The sequence below is a fragment of the Urocitellus parryii genome, chromosome 4 (genome assembly GCF_045843805.1).
Source record: "Urocitellus parryii isolate mUroPar1 chromosome 4, mUroPar1.hap1, whole genome shotgun sequence".
Taxonomy (NCBI): Eukaryota; Metazoa; Chordata; class Mammalia; order Rodentia; family Sciuridae; genus Urocitellus; species Urocitellus parryii.
Window position 1 is genome coordinate 10,479,332 of NC_135534.1, and position 24,817 is coordinate 10,504,148.

Sequence of the window (24,817 nt, forward strand, 5' to 3'; positions counted from 1 at the left end):
AACCTTCATAGGAGCCAGTAGACTTGAGTCCACCCCACCACCACCACCACCTGGGAGCCCAGGTCTAAAAGTTAGCCCAAAATGCTATTTGAATGAATCAATAAATCTGATTAAATAAACTATGGCATAAAAGTACTGTTTCCTTCCTCCCTGCACCTTATTCTTATTTCCCTATTTCAAAAACTTCGAAATCACTGTCACTATTTAAACTGAATCAGAATCTCAGATACCCACAGTTAGCATTTACATTCAATATTCTACTTTCCTTCATTTCAACCAAAGATATTTTTCAGTAACTTAGCAAAAATTCAGTTCTAACCAAGAAAAAGCAATGCTCTGTTTATACATTAATATCATAAACATGTTTACAATTTGAGATTTCAGTATTCCTTTTCTAAAAAGGACAGATCATGGAAAGCTATATTTAGGGTCATGTGGAGATTACACCCACTGAAAGTCCACTGTTGACTTCTCAGAAAGCTCAAAGATCAGAATCATTCACAGAGTAATCTTTTAAGCAGGTTCAGTTGTCAGCAAGTAGAATTCTCTTTGCCAAATATTTCTGTAACTTTACTGAATTTGTCTCCCTATCTAAACCCAAAGACTCTGAGGAGATCTTTCCATTATTTTGCAGCAGTGAGACAGAACCCCTCAAGGAGAAAACTGAATGGGGATCAACACCACATTACAGGTCTTGGTGAAAGGAAGCATTTTCTCTTTCTGACCTCCATAAATTTATTCCTTTAGGTGATCCCCTGTTCAGCCTCAATGTCCTTTGATGAGCTCTTGGATCAAGCTGGAGGCCTGGGAAGATTCCAAATCTTTCAGCTAGTTTTCTTTTGTATCACCAACCTCCTAACATACCCTCATTTTGTACTGGAGAACTTCACTGCAGCAATTCCTGATCATCGCTGCTGGGTTCAGATTCTGGACAATGACACTTCCTCTGGTAATGACACTGGGACCCTCAGCCAAGATGCCCTCCTGAGGATTTCCATTCCACTGGACTCAAACCTGAAACCAGAGAAGTGCCGTCGCTTCATCCATCCCCAGTGGCAACTCCTTCACCTGAATGAAACTGTCACCAATACAACTGAGCCAGACACAGAGCCCTGTGGCGATGGCTGGGTATATGACAGAAGCTATTTCCCCTCCACCATCATAACTGAGGTAAGGTGCTTCATCCAAATATATTGTTTGTATGATCAAAGAGTTTGGAGGTAATACCAAGAAGGGACTTGCTTTATATATTTAGTCCCCAGATGTGTACTGTAATTAAAACTTTCTTCCTTCCTTCTGCAGGTAGCAATTGCTTATCTACACTACAATGCTGTTGAGAATATATAGTATTGGAGTTAATGAATTTAACCTATAATTATCATTTAATCTAGTGAAGAATATCTATGATTTTAAAAGTGATCAAATATTTTACTAAGTCAGTGGTTCTCAATACTTGCTGAAAAACTGACACTGAGCAAATAAATCAGAATCTCTGGGCACAGGCAAGCACTCGTGTTTTTTATGTTCTTTAAGTATTCAATGTGTGGCCAAGGATGAGAGATATTCTAGTAATTGAAGTATGGACTGCTAAGAAAAGTCAAAGGCAGGACCCTAAGTCACTTAGATGATGAGAAAAAAAACAAACTTTCAAATTTTTGGTATCTGAAATTTCTTAAAATGTGTTTTTATATGTTTTAAATTGTAATAGCAAAAGAATGTGTATAAGTTAATAGAATAAAGGGAATTGGTGACCTGAAGGTAAAATGAATAAAGACATGTAGAAAAAAAGGTGCAGAATATTGGAAAGTTATGAGGCAAGAGAGAGGCAAGTGCACTTGAAGGGCTGAAATAAGTGGAGGAAGGGCGACCAGGGGAGAGTGACTGTCGGTGAAGCTGGAGATCGGGGCAGGATCCACAAAGCAGAGGATCACATACATCATATGTGGAAGTTTTTCCATGGAGTGCAAAGATTTTAAAGACTTAAATTCTTCTAAAACTCCAATGTGCTTTTTTGATTCTCTTCCAGTGGGACCTGGTTTGTGAATCCCAGTCATTAAAACCAATGGTTCAAACTCTGTTTATGACTGGGTCACTGTTGGGAAGTCTGATATATAGCCTTCTTTCAGACAGGTGAGTGTCACCTCACTTTCTTTTGGACTGTTGGTCAGATTAAGTTTTCAGTAAGTATTCATTCCTTTATTTAAGAAATCTTGTTGAGCTCTGTCGGCTTTGTTCTGAACTGTGTACTGGCCTCACTTTCTGACTCTAGGAAACTACAATCAAATACTAGTGCTTGATACATAAACTGGAAGTTACAATTTGTTGTGAGAAATTCACTGTGCTGCATTAAGGAGGATAGAAAAGGTCATGTAAATCATATCAGTTTCAGGAAGTAATTTGCAGAGCCAATGCAGAATGTGAGGTGTATGAGTAAGAGTTAATTCAACAAAGGGAGAGGAAGGAGAGTTGCATGTTTAAAAGTATGTTCCTGGCCTTGGCAATATTCTGAACCACCTAGACCCTATAAATGAGTACAGATATTTTTATACTGTTCATCATTTCACACATGCAGTCTAGGCACACATACAGAGAATAATCACCATTATAAAATCTGAGAGTTGAGTAACACCGTGGGCCTGATAGGATGGTAAATCACTGGACCTTTAACCTGGATGATGGTCCTTGTGAAATGACTTTAATAGGTAATGTTTGTAACCAGTAAAGGTAATTATTAAGAATTTAGGAGGATGCAACTTGGAGATGAGAAATTTGTGGCTTCTCGAATCCTGGCAGAGCTTCTAGAGAAGGCAATCAACCATGGCTCTCACCCAAGCATGTCTCCCACAAGAACATTGATGGGAGTGCAGATGTTCAAAGCCACCTAGTAGTCTTAGTTTAAAATTATAACTTAGTGCCTGACACAGTTAATTGTTGCCTGTACAGATTTCTGAGTCAGCAAATTTATTTCCCCTAATTTTCAGGCCTCTGTACTACCAATCTGAATTGTAGAAAGAATTAACAAAACAGTTGAATGAATAGGTAGGTTTTCTTTGAGCATACATTCACATTAATATCCATAAACAGTAGAATTAAAAATATGGTATATTTATATAAATTCCTATTGAGCCATGAGAAAGAACAAACTATTGCCATATGCAATAACATGGGGAAAACATTACATGACACAGAACTACATAATACATAATTTCAACTTTTAAAAAGATCCAGGCATACAGACTAATATATGGTGATAAAGTTCATGATATTAGATATGTTTGGTGGGAATGGTGTCCAGGAAAGAGTCTGAGAAGGGTTTCTTCTTAAAAATGATGTTCTATTGATTGAGGACTGATTACAAAGGTACAGTGGTTTTGTGAAAATAATTAAACTTGTAAACATTTGAGATCTGCATATTTGTGTGTTATGTAAAGCTCAAAGAAATGCTTAATAAGAGATTTAACAATGGTGGGGATGTGACTAATGGATTATGAGTATAATTTGATAGAAGGCAATAGTAGCAGCCAGGAGATAAGTTGTAAGAGGATTGATTTCAGTATTCATAACAGAGATTTGTAAGATGGCCCTATCAGATCTAGGAAAGTAGGAAATTATTGAAGATAGCAAAGAAACATTATATTAATTATTTTAGTTGTACAAATTTATGGAGTGCATAAATTTGATGTATTTATATACATTGAATACATACAAATAGTGTGTAATGATCAAAACATTGTGGTTAACATTTCGATCACCTTAAGCATTTTAAAAAAATTATAAACACATAATAATTATAATTGAAGTACTATGTGATATTTATTAATAAAATGAGGTTAATGAACATTTCCATCTCCCTGTATACAATATATACTGATAAATATAAATGCATATAATATATACTGACAAAATCAGAATAATGAACATTTCCATCTCAATATTATTATTTTGGTTTGCAACATTCAAGCTCCTCTTTTCTGGTGATTCATAATATATACTAAAGTGTATTGTGAAATATGGTCCTCAGCCAGGAACATAGCACCAGAAAGCAGAGAAAGAGAGCTTTCCTCACCAGGACAAAATATAAACTCCAAAGGGATCTATCTCTCCCAGGCTTACCCTCCTCAACTGTGGTTACCACCCAGTTAATTCATTCAACTGGATTAATGTACTGATTAAGTAATACTCTCATAACCCAATCATTTCACCTCTGAACTTTCTTGCATTATCTCACACATACTAACTTTGGGGGGAACAGCTCACGTCTAAACCATAATGGACATACACGTGGAGACTCAGGTAGCCAGTTGTATATGTGAACATTTAGGTCACAGAAGAGATCAAGGATGTGGACAAGTTGAAATTTGCTAGCATAAGAATATTTGTATAGTGAGAGGAGTGAGGACAGTAAAGAAATATCAATAAATCCCAGTGAAATCAAGTAGTTTAAACCTGCCTATAGTAATAACTCATCATGTGTGCCATTCTATACCACTATAACTCTATGCGTGTTGTTCTCTCACAAGATCACTCAAGTTTTCCAGTCTTGATGTCTTTCTTTTTCAGATTTCAAACACACCCAAATTTATTTATTATGTTCAATGCAATATCCATCTATGCCTTTATACCTTTTTAATAGCATTTACTTTTACCCTAAGATAGGTCTTTTCTTTCTACCCATCTACAATATCTTTAATGGCTTGGGCAAAGACTCTTTTCCCCTGTGTATCCCCATTCATGTTCATGAATTCCCATTAGTCTTCATTCCTATCCTTCACCACAGAGAAATGTTTCATGTGTTTACTATTTACATGTGTACATGCCAGAAAATATGTAATAGGTTTGAGTATGCTGGTATTTAAATCTATATAAAATATACCATGTTCTTTGGCCAATCTCTTTCTTACTTTTTATTGATTCACCACTGAGTTCTTTTAGGTCTATTTGTATATCCGTGTATCTAGTCTTTTGTTTCAAACTACTCTAAAGCTCTCCATGATGAGCCCACAACACTTTTTCCTATTCTCTTTTCCAGTGTTAGTTATTTTGATTCCCACAGCATTCCTAAAACCACATCTAACTCTAATATTAACACTGCAATGTATGTCCTCTTTACTCTGAAAATTTTTTTAATAATAAGCTTTAATTTTTGTGGTACTTGGAATTGAACCCAGGAGCACTCCACCACTGAGAATTCCAGCCTTTTTTTAAAAAAAATGGTTTTTTTGAGACAGGGTCTTGCTAACTTGAGGCTGACCTTTAACCTCAGCCTCCTGAGTCACTGGAATTACAGCCAGGAACCACCATGCCTGGCAATAAGCTTTAATTTTTTACATCAGTTTTTGGTATAAAGAAATATTGAGTTTGAAGTACAGAGAGTTCCCAATAACCCCTCCCACAAACAAACTCACATATTATTAACATCTTAAATTAGTGTAATATATTCATTATAACTGATAGACCAATATTTATATGGTATTGACAAAAGTACATAGGTTACCATAGGTTACAGAACCTTTGTGTTACATGGCTTTAGTTGTTTTGGCAAAAGTATAACATCAAGTAGGCACCCTCTGAGTATCTCCCTAAAAATTCTCTGTGCTCTACCTGTTCATATCTCCTTCTGACGCTCCAGTAACCATTACCATGAGAATTTATTTATTTTACTTATTGTGTTTTCATTTCTCAGTTTTCCATGTTTCATCATGTCCTCAATCATGGCTTGTAAAAAGACAGTTCTATTCTGAATTCTATCATACAAGTTTAGTAACAATGTATGTTGCATGAACCTACATTTGTTACAGAAGGTAACATATTTCATAAGATTTTTATGACTTAGACTGCTAAAGTAACAAATATTATACACAAATATTTAAAACTGAATTTTTGTCCATATATTAATGTTTTAGTCAGCTTTTTGCTGCTGTGATTAAAGGACTGAACCAGAACAACTGTAGGGAAGTAAAAGTATATTTGAAGGCTCACGGTTTCAGAGATCTTATTTCATAGAAAGCAGGCTGCATTCCTCAGGGCTTGACATGAGGCAGAATATCATGGCCGAAGAGTGTGGCTGAGGGAAGCAGCTCACATGGTGATCAGAAAGCAGAGAGAGACTCCACTCACCAGATAAAAATATATATACTCCATAGCCATGCCCATAATCAACCACTTCCTCCAGCCACACTCTGCCTGCCTCCCATTATCACCCAGTTAATCCCATCAGGGATTATTTTAATTAGGTCATTTCTCCTCTGAACCTCCTTACATTGTCTCACAGATGAACTTTTGAGGGACACCACATCTAAACCATAACAATTAATATTGCTGAAAATTTTGTATCAGCTCATGGAACTTTGTCCAAGTTAACTCCACAATGAGCCCATTCCCTGCAGCTCCCTGACACAAATATTTCTCATTATTTTTGTGTAATCTGCCCTTCTGTTTCTTATTCTCTATCTCTCCTCTTTCTCTCCTCTGTGGACCTCTTATCACTTCCTTTAGTAAAAGGAATGGTTGCCAGGTTGCCTTCTGAAATACATTTCCCAAGACCTTTGGACACCTCCCATATTTTCTCTTCTTAATATGGCTCCACATGGCATCGAGGTCCTCTTATGCCATGTGCTTTTATGCTCATTCTGGCATCACTCGCAGATGAACTGACAGGGATGCTTACATCTGTGATTTTCATTGTTGACTAGTATTATGATTCTACTAGACCTCAAGTACAATGTCCTACTTGTTAAACATTTACACTAAATCTCAAGTTATTTTCTTTTGTTGTTTTCTCCATATTATTTTTGTTCTGAAATAAGCTTAGCTGTTTTCCAATCTTTCTTAGGTTTGGGCGGAAGGTGGTCTACCAGTGGTGCTTACTCCAGCTGGGCATCGTTGACACTGCAGCAGCCTTTGCCCCCACCTTCCTCATTTACTGCATATTACGCTTCTGGGCTGGGTTGAGTGTCACGACTATTACGGCAAATGCTTTTTCTCTTAGTAAGTCGATAATTTGAGACCTTCATTTTCTCCATGCCTGAATTGACCGTTAAATCAATTATGTACATGTTTTCTTCCAGTGTCAGAATGGTCAACATCCCAAAGGAAGTCTGTGGGAATAGTCCTGATGATGTCTTCCTATAGTATCGGGCAGATGTTCCTTGGAGGACTGGCTTTTGCCATTCGAAAGTGGTACACACTCCACCTAGTTGTGTCCATACCCTTGCTTGTCCTCCTCTTACCCTCCAGGTATGAACAGTCTCCACATTCTTTCCAAGGGAGGCCAAAATGAGAACATAAGGGTTGTGTCACTGGGTATTTATATGGTCCCAATACTGGTCCTAAGCGATGTCCCCATTAACACACATTTTGCCATTCAAGATGGAAGAGATGAAATAGAAAGGAAGTTTGAATGGAGATTGGCAATTTGCAATCACCATTTTTGCATACTAGGCACAAAATTATCATGAAATAATTGCAATAGAAAGAAATCTAAAATTTTATTATACTTTCATGAGTGCAGAATAATACATAAGAGTGGGGATCATTGTGACATACTCAAAAATGCACATAACATAAAACTCATTTCCCAGTGCCTCTCTTTCCCCTGCCCTCCTCTCTCCCTCTGAATGTCTTCCTCTACTCATATGGTCTCTCTTCTACATGTTTACTTTCTTAATTGGTGCATTATGATTATATATAAAAGTGGGATTCATTGTGATTTGTTCATACATACACATAACACAATTTGGTTAATTTCCATACCCAGTATTTCTCCTTGGCATCTCTTCCTCCCTCACCCTAGACTCGTCCTTTACTATACTGTTCACCCTTCTATTCTCATGAGCTCCTTTCATTTTATTCCTTTTATCTCTCTACCTTCCACATATGAGAGAAAGCATTCAGTCTTTGACTTTCTGAGTCTGGCTTATTTCACTCAGCATTATGCTGTCCATTTACCTGCAAATAACATAATTTCATTCTTCTTTATGGCTAAATAAAACTCCTTTGTGTATATGTACTATGTTTTCTTCATCTGTTCATCTGTTGATGGACACCAACAATGGTTGCATAACTTGGCTATTGTGAATTGCCCTGGTATAAACATTGAAATGCGTGTATCATTATAGTATATGTGAAGACTGGAATAGCTGATCATATAGCGGTTCCATTCCTAGTCTGTTGAGGAATCTCCATACTGCTTTCCAAAGTGATTTTACCAATTTGCAGTCCCACCAATGATGAACTTTATTTTAGTCAACTTTTTCACTGCATTTTACTTTTAGTCATTTTCACTGTGACTAAAAGACCCACCAGAAAAATTGTAGAGGAGGAAAAGTTTATTTGAGCGCTTACAGTTTTAGAGTTCTTAGTCCATAGAAGGCTAGATTCATCCCTCAGGGTTCAAGGTGAGGCAAAACATCATGGAAGGAGAGTGTGATGGAGGCACGTGGCTCACATGATGATCAGAAAGCATAGAGATACTCCACTCTCCAGATAAAAAATATATACCCCATAGCCACACTCCCCATGGACCACTTCCTCCAGCCACACCCACTTGCCTCCAATTATCATTCAGTTGATTCCATCAGGGATTAATTTATTGATTAGTTTAAAGCTATAACCCAATCATTTCTCCTCCAAACCTTCTTGCATTGTCTCACATGTGAGCTTTTGGGGGACATCATATCTAAAGCATAACAAATAAAATGCACCATGTTCTTTGACCAATCTCTTTCTTACTTTTTGTCATTCACCACTAAGTTCTTTTAGGTCTACTTATATATCCATGCATCTAGTCTTTTGTTTCGGACTACTCCAGAGCTCTTCATGATGAGCCCACAACACTTTTTCCTATTCTTTTTTCTAAACATAACAAACATATTCCTTTCTCCCCATGACATTGCAAGTGTTTATTATTATATTCCTGATGCTTGACAATCTTACTGGGGTGAAATGAAATCTCAGTACAGTTTTGATTTGCAAGTCCATAGTTGTTAAGGATGTTGAACATTTTTTCACATATTTAATTGCCAGTTTGTATTTCTTCTTTTGAGAAATGTCTATTTAGTTCCTTTGTCCAAAGTTTGATTTGGCTATTTGTTGAGGTTTTTTTAAGTTTTTTGAGTTCTTTATATATTTCTTATATTAATGCCATGTTGAAAGAGTAACTGGCAAAGATTTTTCTGCCATCTCTAGGATCTGTCTTCATGCTTTTATTTCATTAGCTCATTATTTTATTCCTCTTTCCTCCATAGCTTTCACATATGAAAGAAAACATTCAATCATTTACTTTCTGAGGAAATTCTGTAGGCTCTTTCTTCATTTACTTTTTAAAGGAGAGAGAGAGAGAGAGAGAGAGAGAGAATCTTTTTTATAGATGGACACAACACAATGCCTCTATTTTTATGTGGTGCTGAGAATCGAACCCGGGTCCCGCCCATGGTAGGCGAGCGCTCTAATGCTGAGCCACAATCCCAGCCCCTTTCTTCATTTCTTGACAAAGAATTCTACATCTGGAAAAAATGTATACAAATAAATATCTTTTCAAGTACTTGTTTACATTCTTTGGATAAATGCCTACTCCAATTTTGGCCCTTTTTTGAATTGTTTGATTTTTGTTGTTGCCACTGACTTTTGGGTGTTCTCTATATATATTCTGAATTTTAATCCCTTTCAAATATATAAACCCTAAGTATCTTACTCATCCTTTATATTACCTTTTTAAATCTGATGAGAATTTCTTTCGGTGCAAAAATTTAATACTTTTTAATGGGTCAAATTTGCCTCCCATTTTGGTGGTGTATCCTGTGCTTTTGACGTCCTATCCAAGATATCATGCCCAAAGACAATGCCATGAGTATTTGTCCTGTTTTGTTATAATTTTGTTTTAGTATTGGGTTTCACATTTTAGGTCTTTCATTCAATTTGAATTAATTTTTCTATATGGCATTAGGCAATAATCCATCTTCATTCTTCTTTATGTAGATATCAAGTTTTCCCGGCCTCATTGTTAAAAAGACTGTCATTTCTGACCACCCCCCCTGTCTTTACATTCTTGTCAAAAATCATTTGGCCATACATGTGAAGATTTGTTTCAAGGTTCTCTACCCTATCCTACTAGTGTGTCTTTATGTATGCCTGTACCATGTTGTTTTGATTACTGATGCTTTATAGTAAATTTTGAAATCAGAAAGTGTGAGTCCTATAACTCTATCCATTTTCAAGAATATTTTGGCCATTCACAGTCCTTTGAGATTTCATACAAATTTTAGAATATGTTTTTCTATTGCTACAAAAATCATCATTAGTGTTCTGAAAGGGAGAGCATTAAATTTGTAGATCACTTTCTATAGTATTGCTATCATAATGATATTGACTTACAATCCATGAACATGAGATGAATAGCCATTAGTTTTATCTTTTCTTTCTTGTTTTCAGCCACTTTTTGCAGTTTTTATTTTATAAGTCCTTGGTTAACTTGTAATATTTTATTCTGATTGTTGATATTGTAAATGGAATTGTTTGTAATTTTCTCTTCAGGTTGTTCACTGTTATTGTATATAAATGCAACTGACATTCTATGTTGACTTTGTATTCTGCTATTTTGCTGCATTTCCTATTCACTATTTAAAATAGCTTTTTTCTGGAATCTTCAGGATTTTTCACATGGAAGACCATATAATCTGCAAACAGATAATTATACTTCTACCTTTTTTACTTAGATGCCTTTTATTTCTTTTCCTTGCCTAATTAATCAGTCTGTAACTTTCAGTACTATGTTGATAATAAGTGGTGAAAGTGAACACACTTGCCTTTTTTCTGATGAGAGAAAAAGCTTTTCGTTTTTACCATTGGGTCTGATGCTCACTGAATAGGGCTCTATAAAAACATTAATTTATGATATTTGAATTATATATCAAAATAAAAATTGAAGTGCAAATGAATGAGTTATGCCATTTGATTCTTGTTTATTGATCTCTATAATTATTTTAACACACTAATGGCCAGATATGTCCCTTATCTTAGTGAAAGCCCAGGCCAGTTGAAGAGGAAAATTTGGTTAGAAATTACACTGCCATAATAAGAAAGTATGTATAAATGAAAGGGTAAAGAAATCTCAAATTAAAGGTTGTTTAGAAAATAAGTAGTTGAGCATTTACTGTACCTTCCTTGTCTTCATTAATCAGGAAGCTGGTGGAGTCCTTCCGGTGGCTGATTGTCACAAATCAGCTAGAAAAGGGTGTAAAGGAATTTAGAAGAGTTGCACACATAAATGGAAAAAAGAATGCTGAAGAGACCCTGACCATAGAGGTGATCTGGAAGGGGGACTGGGATGAAATGACATGACCTCATAATCACACTAGGCGGATCTCTGTGTCCCTGGGGTGACTACAGGCCCTAAATGGGAATTCTGTGAGTGAGATCTTAACATCTCTGTCCTGGTTCTCCATGGATTCATCCTTGTAGAGAGGCAGCATTGAAAAAATGTATCTTTGCTTTTGTCATGTATTTGGACATAGATGTTGCAATTCGCTGATGGAAGTACATTAATTCTACACTAATTCATTTCTCGTTATTTAAATAAATCATGATCCATTTTAAGGGAAATCAGAAAGCCAATAATAGAGTAATTGAACATGCAAAAGATAGCATTGAAATTATTACTTTAATTCCATCCATTTATTCAGTAACTCAATAAATATTTAGTGTGCAACAAATATGACTCATATGCTCTTCTACAAAATACAGGCATGACAGTAAAATATAAAAAAGTTCTCCCCTACTTCTGTTGACATTAAATATTGTTCTCATTAGAAAGTACTAACATTGCACCTCTGTGAAAACTCTCCCTCCCACCCCGAAGTTTCCTTCCTCATGACTAGGAGCCACATTCTCATGTGGCTCATTCAAGAATACTCTCATTAACTCATTTAAAAATACTTAGGCATCTATTGTGTGGCAGCATGTTAATACATATATTAATGGAAATGAATCAGAATCTTTGCCTTTAAGTACTTACATTTTAATATAGGACCCCAAAATTAAGAGGCAATTACAAAAAGGGTGTTATGGCAAGTCACATCAAAAGAATTTTTGAGAGAACAGTGAGGAAGTAATCACATTAACTTTTTTTTTAGTTCTTGGCAGACACAACATCTTTGTTGGTATGTGGTGCTGAGGATCGAACCTGGGTCGCACGCATGCCAGGCGAGCACGCTACCGCTTGAGCCACATCCCCAGCCCTCACATTAACTTTAATGGGCCAAAAAGTATTAGGGGTTAACTGATAAAAAAAGAAGCTAAAAAACATTTCAGGCATCATACAAACTGCTTGTTGGAGGGACAACTGATAGACTCTCGCACATTAGCCCTGAAAGAAAGCAAATGCCCTATAGGATAAAATGTTGATAAAGAAAAACACAAAGAATAGCTTCTCTGACTACAACATTATTCCATCCTTCTGATCCACTAAATAAATTGACACATGCTCAATGTCCCCAAAAGTCTTATTTTATTATAGCATGTGCTTGAAGTCCATTATAATTGTTTTTACTGCTAGAAATTGAACCAAGGGCTTCAAACTTGATAGGAGATAATATAACTAATTATTAGTTATAATATAACTAACTAGAACAAATAAAACATAAAAAAGAAAGATCAAATCTCAATCAAACAACAGGACTTCTGGGATACTTAGATGTATTTTCTCTCAGCCATTTCAGGAATCCAAAGTAGAGAAGAACTTATGTCAAAGATGTTTTTGGTGTTACAATTTTTTTTTGCAAACCCCAGTGAATTCATAGCAAGTCCACAATATTTTTTAGCAATATTTGTCAGAAAAAAACATTGTCAACTTGACTGAAAGGAACAGAAATAGTATCAAATGAGAAAGGCTCCCAAAAATGCTACCACTGAGAAGTTAGCTGGGAACACATTTTAGAGGCAAATATGTTTGTATCCTTCATGAAAGAAAAGAAAATTCAGTTGGAGCCAAGAGGCAAGAGGTTGTGAGTGAGAGCCAAATTGTTTCAATTTTCCAAGCTTTGAGACCTACTTGCAGAATTTCTAACCTTTGCCTAGCTTGATTTCATAATTGCTATGGAATATTTTTTGTCTCAAATCTCCTTTTTGAACAGGAATGCCTACAGTAGTTATTCTATGCTTGTATCATCAGTATATGTTGGATAAGTTTGGGACAAGTGTTGTCTCTTTTAGTTTCATGGATTTACAAATACAGGTTCTAGGATTAGAGAACAACACATTAGTAGTCTCATCCACACTTGGGCCTCATTTAAGTGTTAAGGTTCTGGGGGTCAGGGTATAGCTCCATGTGATGATACAAGCATGGTGGGCAGAGGCAGTTCTATGAGTTTGGATCTTCCTGAGATCTTGAGAAACTTTGCACCTGAGGTGATGTGTATGTTAATTATCAAATTTTTCCATGTATACAAAACATACATTGTACTCCATAAATATGTAAAATTATTATGTCAATTAAAGTTACAATTAATTATTAAAATACTATTCTCTCATATGCTGGACCATATCTCTAAATTAGGCCTTATTTTCAGCCATGTTTTCCTGAATGCTCAAAACTATTCCTCTATTTGCTTTTGGAGGGGTTGTTTGTTTAGTACTAGGGATTGAACCCAGGGCACTTAACATGCTAAGTTGCTTAGGGTCTCACTAAGTGGCTGAAGCTGGCTTTGAACTTGTGATCTTGCTGCCTCAGCCTCCTGAGCAGCTGGGATTACAGGCACATTCCACAGTGCCCAACTCAGTATGGCTTTATTATCAGAAATAAAATACTACTATTTTGAAAATTATTAAGAGACTTCTCTTGTGTTGAATACATTTGATATTTACATGTATGACATTGAGTAAACTTTAGATGACCCCTGTAAGAAAAAGAGCAGCTACTTTCACTTTTTAACTGATGCACAATAAATTTATATATTTGGGGATATTATGTGGCATTCTTATGCACAAATTCATTATGTAATGTTCACCTCAGAGTAAGCATATTTATTCCTTGTAGTAAGAACATTCAAAATTCTTTATTCTAGCTTTTCTTGAAATACATATGTGTTATATTATCAATAGACACCCTGCTGTACAATAGATGCCAGAATTGATTTCTCCTATCTAACTGTAACCAAGTACCTGTTGACCAACTTTCCCAAAAATATTAAGTAACATAGTAGTGGCAGAGATAAAAGTTCTAACCCTAAAACCAAATGTCTTGCAACTATTATATTTCACCTGTCATTTCACCAAATTTTATCTGCTATAACATCTGGCCTGGGTACAAATCACACACCATAATAGATCCCCTGCTCTTTACTTCCCTCTAACTCTGTAACTTCAATCATGAGTGAAGGAAGCATGCCTATAATCCTAGAAAATGTTTACTCAACACCAAACCATAAAGTGGACCTAGCTTTCATAAATTCTATTGATTTTCAGAGATAAACTCTAATTCTATCACTGGAGGGACAAGTCTCATTTCCAGTGAACAGAAAAGAAACTTTAAACCCTTAAACATGTACCTTTCATTGTTTTTGATTTACAGTGCAAATCTTTTGGCCAATGCTTTTTTCCCTCTCATAAGCTCAGTATTTAAACTGGCTTTATTCATATATAGTTCCCATTTCTCCCCACAGTTTTTGTAGCTCTCCCTACAGGAGATAGATCACTTAACATCCACATTCCCCATGAGGCAGAGATTTCAAGGATGGTGAACATACTTATCTCATCCTCTAGTACTTACCACTATACCTGCCAATTACTGACATAAATGCCTGTTGTTTTTGTTGTTTCAGTATGTAAAATCCACCATACAGAAGGAGTTGGATGCAGTCCAGACCAAACCATCAATTTTTCAACTGTTCCATGCACCCAAAGTGATTATGACAACCTGCTGCTTTAGCTTTTTCAGGTAAGTTCCATTTGGTGCTTAGTAACTTTAAAATATTGAAGATGCAACTACATTTTTTCTCTCAAAAATATTAACCATGAGGAACAAATATGGTAAAGCAGAAAAAGGCTGCACTTTCCAATTTATCTGTGGCTTAGAATTGAAGCAATGGAATACTGCTTCTCAGTGAGGTAGATGTTTAATGAAATTCACTAAAATTCAGTATTGGACAGTGAGAGACTCAGAGAGGCCCAGATATACTGATGTTTCAAACAGAGGACATGAAAGAGTACATCAATGCCAAGACAGTGGTGGCTACAGCTCTGGGTCATCAAAGATAGGAAGTGTGACATAAAAAGAAACAAGAGAAAAACTTGGCATGGAGACACCAATAGAATAGAAAGGAAGCCTGGACTTGCCTTACTCTGAGTCTACACTTGGAGTTGGTGATTGAAAAGTGCTCTGTGTTTCTCATGTTGGGGGGAGAGAGCCAAAGTGAGAAGCCAACTCATGAAAATCACACTAGATGTGGGGAAAACCTTTGCTACATGAGTCCATAGAAAAGATTGCCACAGATGGCTGGCATCTAATACATGGCCTAGAATGCATGCCATTGAAACAGGCACAATGAAGATTTCATCCAGATATGAAAAATTGTGCTCTATTTGAGTAACATGAATTGTAATGCATTCAGCTGTCATATATTTAAAAAATTAATTTAAAAAATATTTCATCCAGGACAATTTAGTTCAGAGATACAGAGGGGACTGTAACTTACTTTCCTTTAGAGTCTTGTGGCTCACTCAATCAGCTGATGAGGTTCAGGAAACCAAACAGGCAGGCATGATTACATTGAAGGATTGAGTCTTGAAAGGCCATAGTCCTGGGTGGTGGAGTGTGCTGTGACCTGCTATGCCCCCTCCACCCAGGGAAGTTGGTTATCCTATGCATAAAATTATCAAGAAGAGTCTGAGATTGGGAAAACAAGAAGAAATTGGCATCTGCCTGGCCCTATGGGTTTATTGATCTGATCTCTCCAGAATATGACAAAGTTTCAATCATGGATAGATCTCAATTGTGGGAACTTTCCATTTAGAGCTTTCTTCATACCTGCCTTAAGCATGCATTTATCTAGTCTTTCTAGACAAAATTGGATCAGATGGCGTTTCTCTTTCCACCGTATCTTGTACTGATGAGCAGGAAATCTAAGTCATTTCAACCAGTTTTAGTCAGGCCATTTCATATTTGGTTCCAGATCTATCAATCAGTACAAAAGGAGGAACTGTTTAATAAACCCCCCAATCTTTGCTAAAAGATGTTCATACCCCAGGAAAAAAAATTGGAAGGAAGTACTGTCTGGCATAAGTAGTAAATACCATCCTTGTTCAGTTTCAACCACCATAATGAAGGCAGTTCTTTTAGATTTTGTTGTTCTTCCAGTTGTATTTACAGTTTTCTTTGTGTATATATATATATATATATATATATATATATATATATATATTTTTTTTTTTTCTTTTTCCTGATTTATTATATTTTTATTTTATAATTTGTTTTTATGGTTAGTGAGTTTTGTGCTGTTGCTACTCTCCCTCCTATCTTCTCTCTCTCATACTCAAAACTCACTCTCTCTCTCTCTCTCTCTCTCTCTCTCCCCAATATTTAAAAATTTTCCTCCTTTTTTATGGCTTTCACTTTCTACCTCTCTTTTGCTTTCTTTTTCTTCTTTATAATAGTCTAATCTTTCTTTGCCCATTTTTTTCTCTTAATGAATTGAATTTTTACCATTTTAAAAATTATTTTATGTAATTTATGCCCTCACCATTAATGTTGTTAGAATTATTACTATTGTGGAATTCATAGTTGACACCTGGTATTTACTTTAGTACTATATCTAGTTCATGGCTGCTTGTCATCATTGCTGTTCCTAATTTCTGACCCCACCATTCCTGTTTTTGTGGATATTCGTATTGAAGATGCTAAAGTTAGGACCCAGTATTTATTTTAGTACTGTATATTGTTTGCTACTATTGTTGCTGTTATTTATTTTTCTTTTTCTGTGAGATGTTAGAGATCTGGTATAACTCTTCAACTTTATGGGGGTAGATATTATGCTGCTGAGCTACATCCCCAACCAATCTAGGAGACAGTCCATCTTGCTCCATATACAACCTAACCCACTCAAACTTCAGCAACACTATAACACAAAGACAAGGGGGAAAAACCCAAACTGACAACCAGGTCACAAGTAAGAATGACCATGGGGAATCAGGGCTCACTCATGAACATCTGTTCTTATAGAAACAGCAGAGAGAAATAACACAAAGGCTGTGAATACCACATTCATGAAGAGTTTCAACATAAATTGCTCCCAGACCATTGTAATATATGCAGAATTATCAAGTCTAGAAGAGCAATCGCAAAGGGTATACCCTTATGCCCTTCTATATATCACACAATTTTCTGACTTACCAAAAGGACTCACTCTCATAGAAAGTGGAATTCTCAAGTTCCAACACAATATATGCTACCAAAGTAAACTAAAATACATCACAAAACAATTATCAGGAAAGTTATACTGTGAAACACACTTGGAAATATATTCAACAATTTACAACAACCTGATATCCAAAAACACTTCACCAAGAAAAGTTTGCACCCTAAAAAGGCCATCATCACATAAAAGTAGAAGAGAAATCCATCCCAACAGATGCAAAAATCTCAAAATAGGAAATATGAAAAAATTATGGTAAAATAAAACCTCCAAAAGTTTATAACTCACTAGCAATGACTAGCAAAGATATTGCAGTATATAAAATGCTGGATAAATAATTTAAAAGAATAACTATTTTAAAAAGAGGATTGAATTCCAAGAAAAGTCAGGAAAATTGATTTAACTAAGAAAGGCATTACAGAATATGAATGAGAAATTCAAAAAATATAGAGATATTGAAAAAGAACCAAAAAGAAATCTTGTAAATAAAAGGCACAATAAGTAAAATAAAAAATTCAGGTGAAATGACAGTCTCTTTAATATATTAGAGCATGCAGAGATATAATCTCAACCCTTAGAGATAAGGTGATCATTCAGATAGTATTTAAGAAAAAAAATGAAACTACAATAAGACTATATAAGAACTCTAGGATAATATTATCAAGTCTAGAAGACCAATCACAAAGCAATCACTAAGGCTCACAGGCATTGAGGAAGGAGGCAAGATAGAGTCAAATAGCATTGATGACCTATTTAGTGAAATGATAACAGAAAATTTTTGAAACATTGGGTTTGAGATGAATATCCAGATACTGAAGGCTTGTACAGCACCAAATTGGCAAGATCAGAAAAGATCTCTCCAAGACATGTTATAAGTGAAATACAAAAAAAAAAAACAAAAATACAGATGAAAGAAATAATTTTAATAGTTTTCAGAGAATAATGTCAAGTCACATATAGAGGTAAACCGGAAAGGATAATATATGACTTAGTTCAGACTCTGAAATCCAGGAGGGCTTGGCATTAGATAATCCAAACCCTGAAATAAAATAATTGTTAATCAAGATTGCAATATGCAACAAAGGAATCATTCATATTGGAAGGAGAACTAAAAACTTTCCACGATAAGGATAAAATAAAAGTATTCATGATCCCTAAGCCAACACTACAGAAAATAGTTAAAGAAATATTACACGCAAAAGAACTCATACACAAACTACAATACTCATGTGCACCAAAGAAATTTTAAGCAAAAAATCAATCAGAAAAGATAAAGAAGGCTATTACCTACTTATAAAGGGAACAATCCAATAAGAATTATAATAATATCAATATTTATTTCAAAAATACATTTTGGTGTACCTAAGTACATAAAACAAACTCTTCATGACAGCACATCTAAGATAAACTTAAATGCAATAATACTAGTGATTTCAACATATCCTCTCATTGACAGATAAGTAATCCAAATATAAAATCTATAGCTTCTCTTTTGCTGAGTCTGGCTTTGAAGTTGTGATACTCCTGCCTCAGTCTCAGAGCTGCTGAGATTACAGGCATGTGCCACCACACCCAACTGGATTAATAATTAATCAATAATTTGAATGGACTAACTGGGGTAACTATAGGCAGATGGACCATGGCTGGAGGAAGTAGATTTCTGAGGGTGTGACTTTGGAGATTATGTCTTGTCCCCCTGGCTCCTCTTTCTTTCTCTGTGTTTTCTGACAATGATGAGGTAACCAATATTCCACTGCCATGCTGTTCTTTCTGCTCTTGGGCCCAGAGCAATGGAGACAGCTGACCATGGATTGAACCTCTGAAACCATGGGACTAAGTAAACTTTTTTCCTCTAAGTTGTCCTAGTCAGGGTTTTGGTCACAGAAAAAAAAATAACACTTATGATCTAAAGAATACCATAAATAAAATGTATCTAACAGACAGGTATAGGCTATTTCATCCAATAACAGTTCACTCTCTTCTCAATAGCTCACAAACCTTCTCCAAAATAAACCAAGCTTTAAGTCATAAAGCAAGTCTTTACAAACACAAATGATCAGTATATTTTCTTACATCTTATCAGATCATAATGGAATTAAATTAAAAATAATCAACAAGAAAAATATACAAATCACATAAACACATGGGGAATAAACAATTATCTTTTGAAAAGGAATGGGTCATAGATGAAATGAGAGGAGAAACTAAAAATTCCTAATCAAACAAGAATAGTGATACAACATTAAAAAAATCTCTGGAACATGTATTGAGGTATTGATAAGAAGAGATTTTACAGAAGTAGAGGCCTACATTTACAAAAAGAAAAAAAAACAGATACCAAATAAACAATCTTACTGTGGAACATAATGTTCCACAATAATTTATGGTAATTTAAGATCACTGCCTAAAAAACAATTGTTCCATTATTCTATTCTATAATTATCATTGACCACACGCCATCTTGGGCCGATATTATCATCAGTTGTAGGAGTCCTCTTCAAAATCTTGGGGAATGTTCCTTAGGCTCTAAATGTTATTAAATGTCTCTTCTCCTTTCACTTCAGATTTTCAAATGCTGTATCCTTTTATGGCCTCGTACTCAACCTTCAGCACCTGGGGAGCAATATCTTCCTGTTCCAGGTTCTCTTTGGAGCCATCATGCTCACAGCCAGATTTGTTTCCATTTGGACTCTGAATTACATGGGTCGTCGGACAAACCAGACACTGTTCTCCTTCCTGGCAGGAGTTTTCATTCTGGTCAACACATTTATGCCCCAAGGTGAGAGAGAACAAGGTTTGGGGAAGTTCCTTAGGAATTACATCATCTTACCTTCCTGATGCCACAAGAATATCATTAAAAGCCAAAGATTCTTTGCAGTTAATATGAAGGTTTGAATTGGCAAACTCTTAGCAGGACTTAGATTCTGACTGTGACTATATCCTTATGGAATTGTTCAGACACAAAGCTATCCTGACCACATCCATGATGAAGCTGAACATCAGTTCCAATGGTATGAAGAATTTCTTTAGAAGAGGAACTAACCACATGCCTCTGGCTAATTACACTTTTTTAAATTTGTTATATATGACAGCAGAATGCATTACAATTCATATTACACACATAGAGCACAATTTTCATATCTCTGGTTGTACACAAAGAGTCACACCATTTGTGTCTTCATACATGTTCTTAGGGAAATGATGTCCATCTCATTCCACCAACTTTCCTACCCTCATGTCCTTTCCCTTCCCCTCCCACCCCTTTGCCCTATCTAGAGTTCATCTAATCCTCCCATGGCCCTCCCAATTACACTTTTCATAACAATCATGGAGGGGGTAGGCCTTGCAATTACATCTCCAAGTGGGCATGTGATACTCTCCCTGGGACTCTTCCTGATTTTTAAAGCCTCCCAAACTCAATATATTTTTAGGAAAGCCTTCTTGAATTCAATGAAATAAAAATCCTGTGTCTTCAGGCAGAAAGCAAGAGCACAGGAGGAATAAAGCAAGAGTATAATCTTAATATGTTTTCTAAGAGTTTTTTAATTTGTCCCTAGGCAAGAAACAAATAATGAATTCCACTTTTATGTATAATTAAAATGTACCAATTAAAATCAAAAAATAAATAGAAGACCAGTAAAGTAGAGAAAGGGGATCAGAGGGATGGAGAAGGTAAGTGAAAGGTGAAGTTTAGGGATTGAAATGGAGCAAGTTATGTCATATGCACTTATGAATGTATCAAAATGAACCCCACTATTATGTACAGTAATAATGCACTAATAAAAACACTAGAAACAGATTAAGAAGCTATCCAACTTACTTTCCATGGTCTCCATGCTCCACCACGTTCACATAGCAGACACATATTTTGTAGGATTTCAGACTAGAAGTCTTTACTGTTACCCCCAACAGGAGAACAATCTCTATTTTTTAAAGTCCTATTTAGAATATTTTACTGAATTAAAAATAAACCATTTAATCTTTGTCAATTCAGTTATTCAAAAGTATGTGATTAATTCCCAGTATGACACTATTCATTTCTGAATAGGATTCCTAATGTAAGGCTTTAAAATCCTGAATTGTTTCCTAATTTTTGCCTCTCTTCACATTGTCCAATCCCTTTGTCACTATGTGGAGGAGGACCTGCCCCACATCACACATTGCTCCCATACTCTTAGTTCTAAGCTGTTAAAGACACGGGTCATAAACTCCTCAGTTTTCGTTCACATATAGTTCTAGGCCCTCCAGAAAAAGCCCTGAAAAAATTTGACAGAGTAAATAAAAACAAATATTTCCTGATTTCTCTATTCCCACCATTATGAGCAATACTCAAATATTCAAAGAAAATTAAAGCAAGAGATTTAGATCCTTTGGTTCAGTGTTTCAGCCCAGCATTCAGCAGCTTATCAACCTCTCCGTCATCTCTGAGGGGTTGCATTTTGTCTGTCATTTGTTTCTCACCTGCAAACCCTACAACAGAATCACCTCACAATTAGTTAGGGAAAGACAGATTTCTTCAACCAAGATTTTTTTATTCTCCCTGGTCTCTTCTCTCCAGAAATGCAGACTCTGCGTGTGGTTTTAGCAACTTTGGGAATTGGAGCTGTTTCTGCTGCCAGCACTGGTTCTGCTCTCCACCAAATTGAGCTCCTCCCCACTGTATTCAGGTACAAGAGCTAAACGACCTTCTATCTGCTTTCCAAACAGGACTTTCTGAACTAATTGACACTTACTGCAGGGAGAAAACTGAGACTATTTATGTATCCAAGACATGAATTGTAATGTAAACTTTAAAAGCAACTAATAACCCACAATTATTTAAAACAAACTTTATGCCCCACAATGTACCACATCCTTTTCTGCAGCATTTTGTTTAATCTTAAGAGCTACTCTACAGGATCGGTGCTATGGATATTCTTATTTTAATAATAATGAAACTGATTAATTAGGAATCAATAGAAGTCAATGCCACAATTAAAAGCTGGTTGCCAAAGCATTATACTCTGCTGTATTGTCTCCCAAAATAAAATGGAGTTGACAAGTGAGGACATATATATATACAGATTTGTACAAGATTTTCTTTGTATTGCTATTTTCATCCTAAGGTCAACACTGGGAGGCATCACTACAGTATTCCAAAGAACAGGGGCAATACTGGCTCCTCTCCTGATGACCTTCCTGGGGTATTCTCTCCATCTGCCCTGGATCATCTATGGAGTCATCACCCTCCTTGCTGGCCTTGTTATCTTGCCCCTTCCAGAAACCAGGAATCAGCCTCTTGTTAACACCCTCCAGGATGTTGAAAATAAGTAAGCAGATGCCCTGGTCTTCATCTAAATAGGAAATGGCTTTGTTCTATAACTCAGTGATGAGGAAACAAATGACCATTTGCAGCCATCTGTCCTACACACAGGCTCAGATCTAAACTCTTTCTGCTTGACCCCATGTCTTTTATTGAGTGGCAGCTCTCCTCTACCCACAAAGCTGTATCACTCCTCTTGAGACTGGATCGAATAGACCATCTAGCACTAGTCCTTTAGCAGTGAAAAGGTCAAAATTAGTCCTATTGTGAATGGCACACATTCTCTACCCTTATGGGAAGCACACTGCTGGTGTGCTTATATTTCCTATAAATATGTGAAGGCTAAAATGCTTAATTCTCATACCATGGTATTATCAGGCATCAGTCCAACCAGTGCTGGATATGTAATCGGGAGGAAATAAATGAGTTTGCATCAAAGATACAAAATTGATTACTGCTTCAGTCAGAAAGGATTATGAGACTAAAACAGGACAACCTTACTTACAAAAATGATAATGTATCGAAATGAAGTGGATCCAATTGCCATGGGTAGTAGAAATTTGGGGGAGAGAGAAACTGAGGAAATGGGATGACAGAATTTGAAATGAGGAAAAAATAAGAAATACCCCTAGAAATTTCCATTTTCCCTTTGAATTTTCCAAAGATGTCATTGGTCAAATGTCTAAAAAGACAAGGGTAAGAATAGCAATACTCAACACTGTCTTCTCAGGTATTCTTAGGTATCAAGACACAATGATGTCTAGGGAGTCTTGGATACAAAGCTATCAAGAAGAGCTTGTGGGTTGGAGTTGTGGCTCCGTGGCAGAGCACTTGCCTCACACGTATGAGGCACTGGGTCCGATCCTCAGCACCACATAAAATAAATTTAAAAATAAAGGTACTGTGTCCATCAAAACTAAAAAAAAAGAAAAGAAAAAAATTTTAAAAGAAGAGCTTGTTACAAAGCTTGTTATGTAGCATGCAGGGTCTGTGCATTTATCCTACATCTCTGTTTCTTTTATTATTTCTTCTTTCCAGCACAAAATATTCAAGAAAAGTAAAGCAGGAAGATACTTCCATGAAAGTAACACAGTTTTAAGAAGTCCCCAAGAGTTGATCCAAAGAAGAGCAAAGTAAGTGGGGGAAAGTCAAGATTGTTTCTTACATCTATAAAACCAGCCAAAAATATAATGGACAAATGGATGCCAACTACAATCACTAAATACACAAATTATTTTCAAAATAATTCATGAGTTCATGTAATTTCACCAATTGGTTTGTCCTAAAACATTGTAAAAATAGTTTCAAATTATTCTTGAAATGAGCAATAGAAAAAGGAACTTTGTTTCTGTAATCCAGCAATCCCATTACTTAATATACATCCAAAAGAGATAAGAGTTTGTATGCCAAAGAGATACCTGCAATTTCATGTTAAATGTAGCACTCCTCAGTGTCCATCAAAAGGTGAATGGATAAAGAAAGTGTATTGTATTACTGAAATGAAACACTACTCAATCATAAAAATGAAGAAAATTCTGCCATTTGCAATAATACAAATGGACCTGGAGGACCTTATGTTAAGTGAAGTACACACAGATAATAACAAATACTGTGTAACTCACTCATGTAAAACCTGGAAATATTGATCTCAGAACAGAATGGTGATCTCTAGAGACTGGGGAAATTGGGTAATGGTAGTAGATGAAGGATGATCAAAGGTCACAAAATTACAATTAAGTAAGAAAACTAAATTCAAGAGATCTGTTGTACAACATAGTGACTATAGTTAAAGACAGCATATTGTACTCTTGAAAAATGCTAAGAAGATGGTTAAGTTAAGTGCTATCACCACAAACAAATGACAGTTATCATTTCATGTGAGGTAATGCATGGGTTAATTAGCTATATTTAACTATTACACAATGACTATGTACTTCAAAACATCATATTGTACATAATAAACACATATAATTTTATATGTTACTGTAAATAAATAAATTTGAACACAAGAAAAGAAAAAGGAGTAACAAAAGGGCTGTCTCATATATCATGAAATGTGTGCTACATTTTATAAAATTACAGTGATCCAGACAGTAGCAGCATATGCCACCAC

The 24,817-nt window shown here is 35.7% G+C and overlaps 1 protein-coding gene across 1 annotated transcript; it reads left to right on the top strand.

Moving 5' to 3' along the window:
* The first annotated feature begins 768 nt into the window (after positions 1 to 768).
* On the top strand, positions 769 to 23,803 carry LOC113177700 (steroid transmembrane transporter SLC22A24-like). The gene is made up of 10 exons (XM_026382233.2): positions 769 to 1,170; positions 2,027 to 2,130; positions 6,833 to 6,987; positions 7,068 to 7,236; positions 11,178 to 11,301; positions 14,814 to 14,929; positions 19,967 to 20,181; positions 21,961 to 22,069; positions 22,508 to 22,711; positions 23,743 to 23,803. Exons 1-10 carry the CDS (start codon positions 769 to 771, stop codon positions 23,801 to 23,803), a joined length of 1,659 nt encoding a protein of 552 aa, XP_026238018.2.
* Positions 23,804 to 24,817: the final 1,014 nt, after the last annotated feature.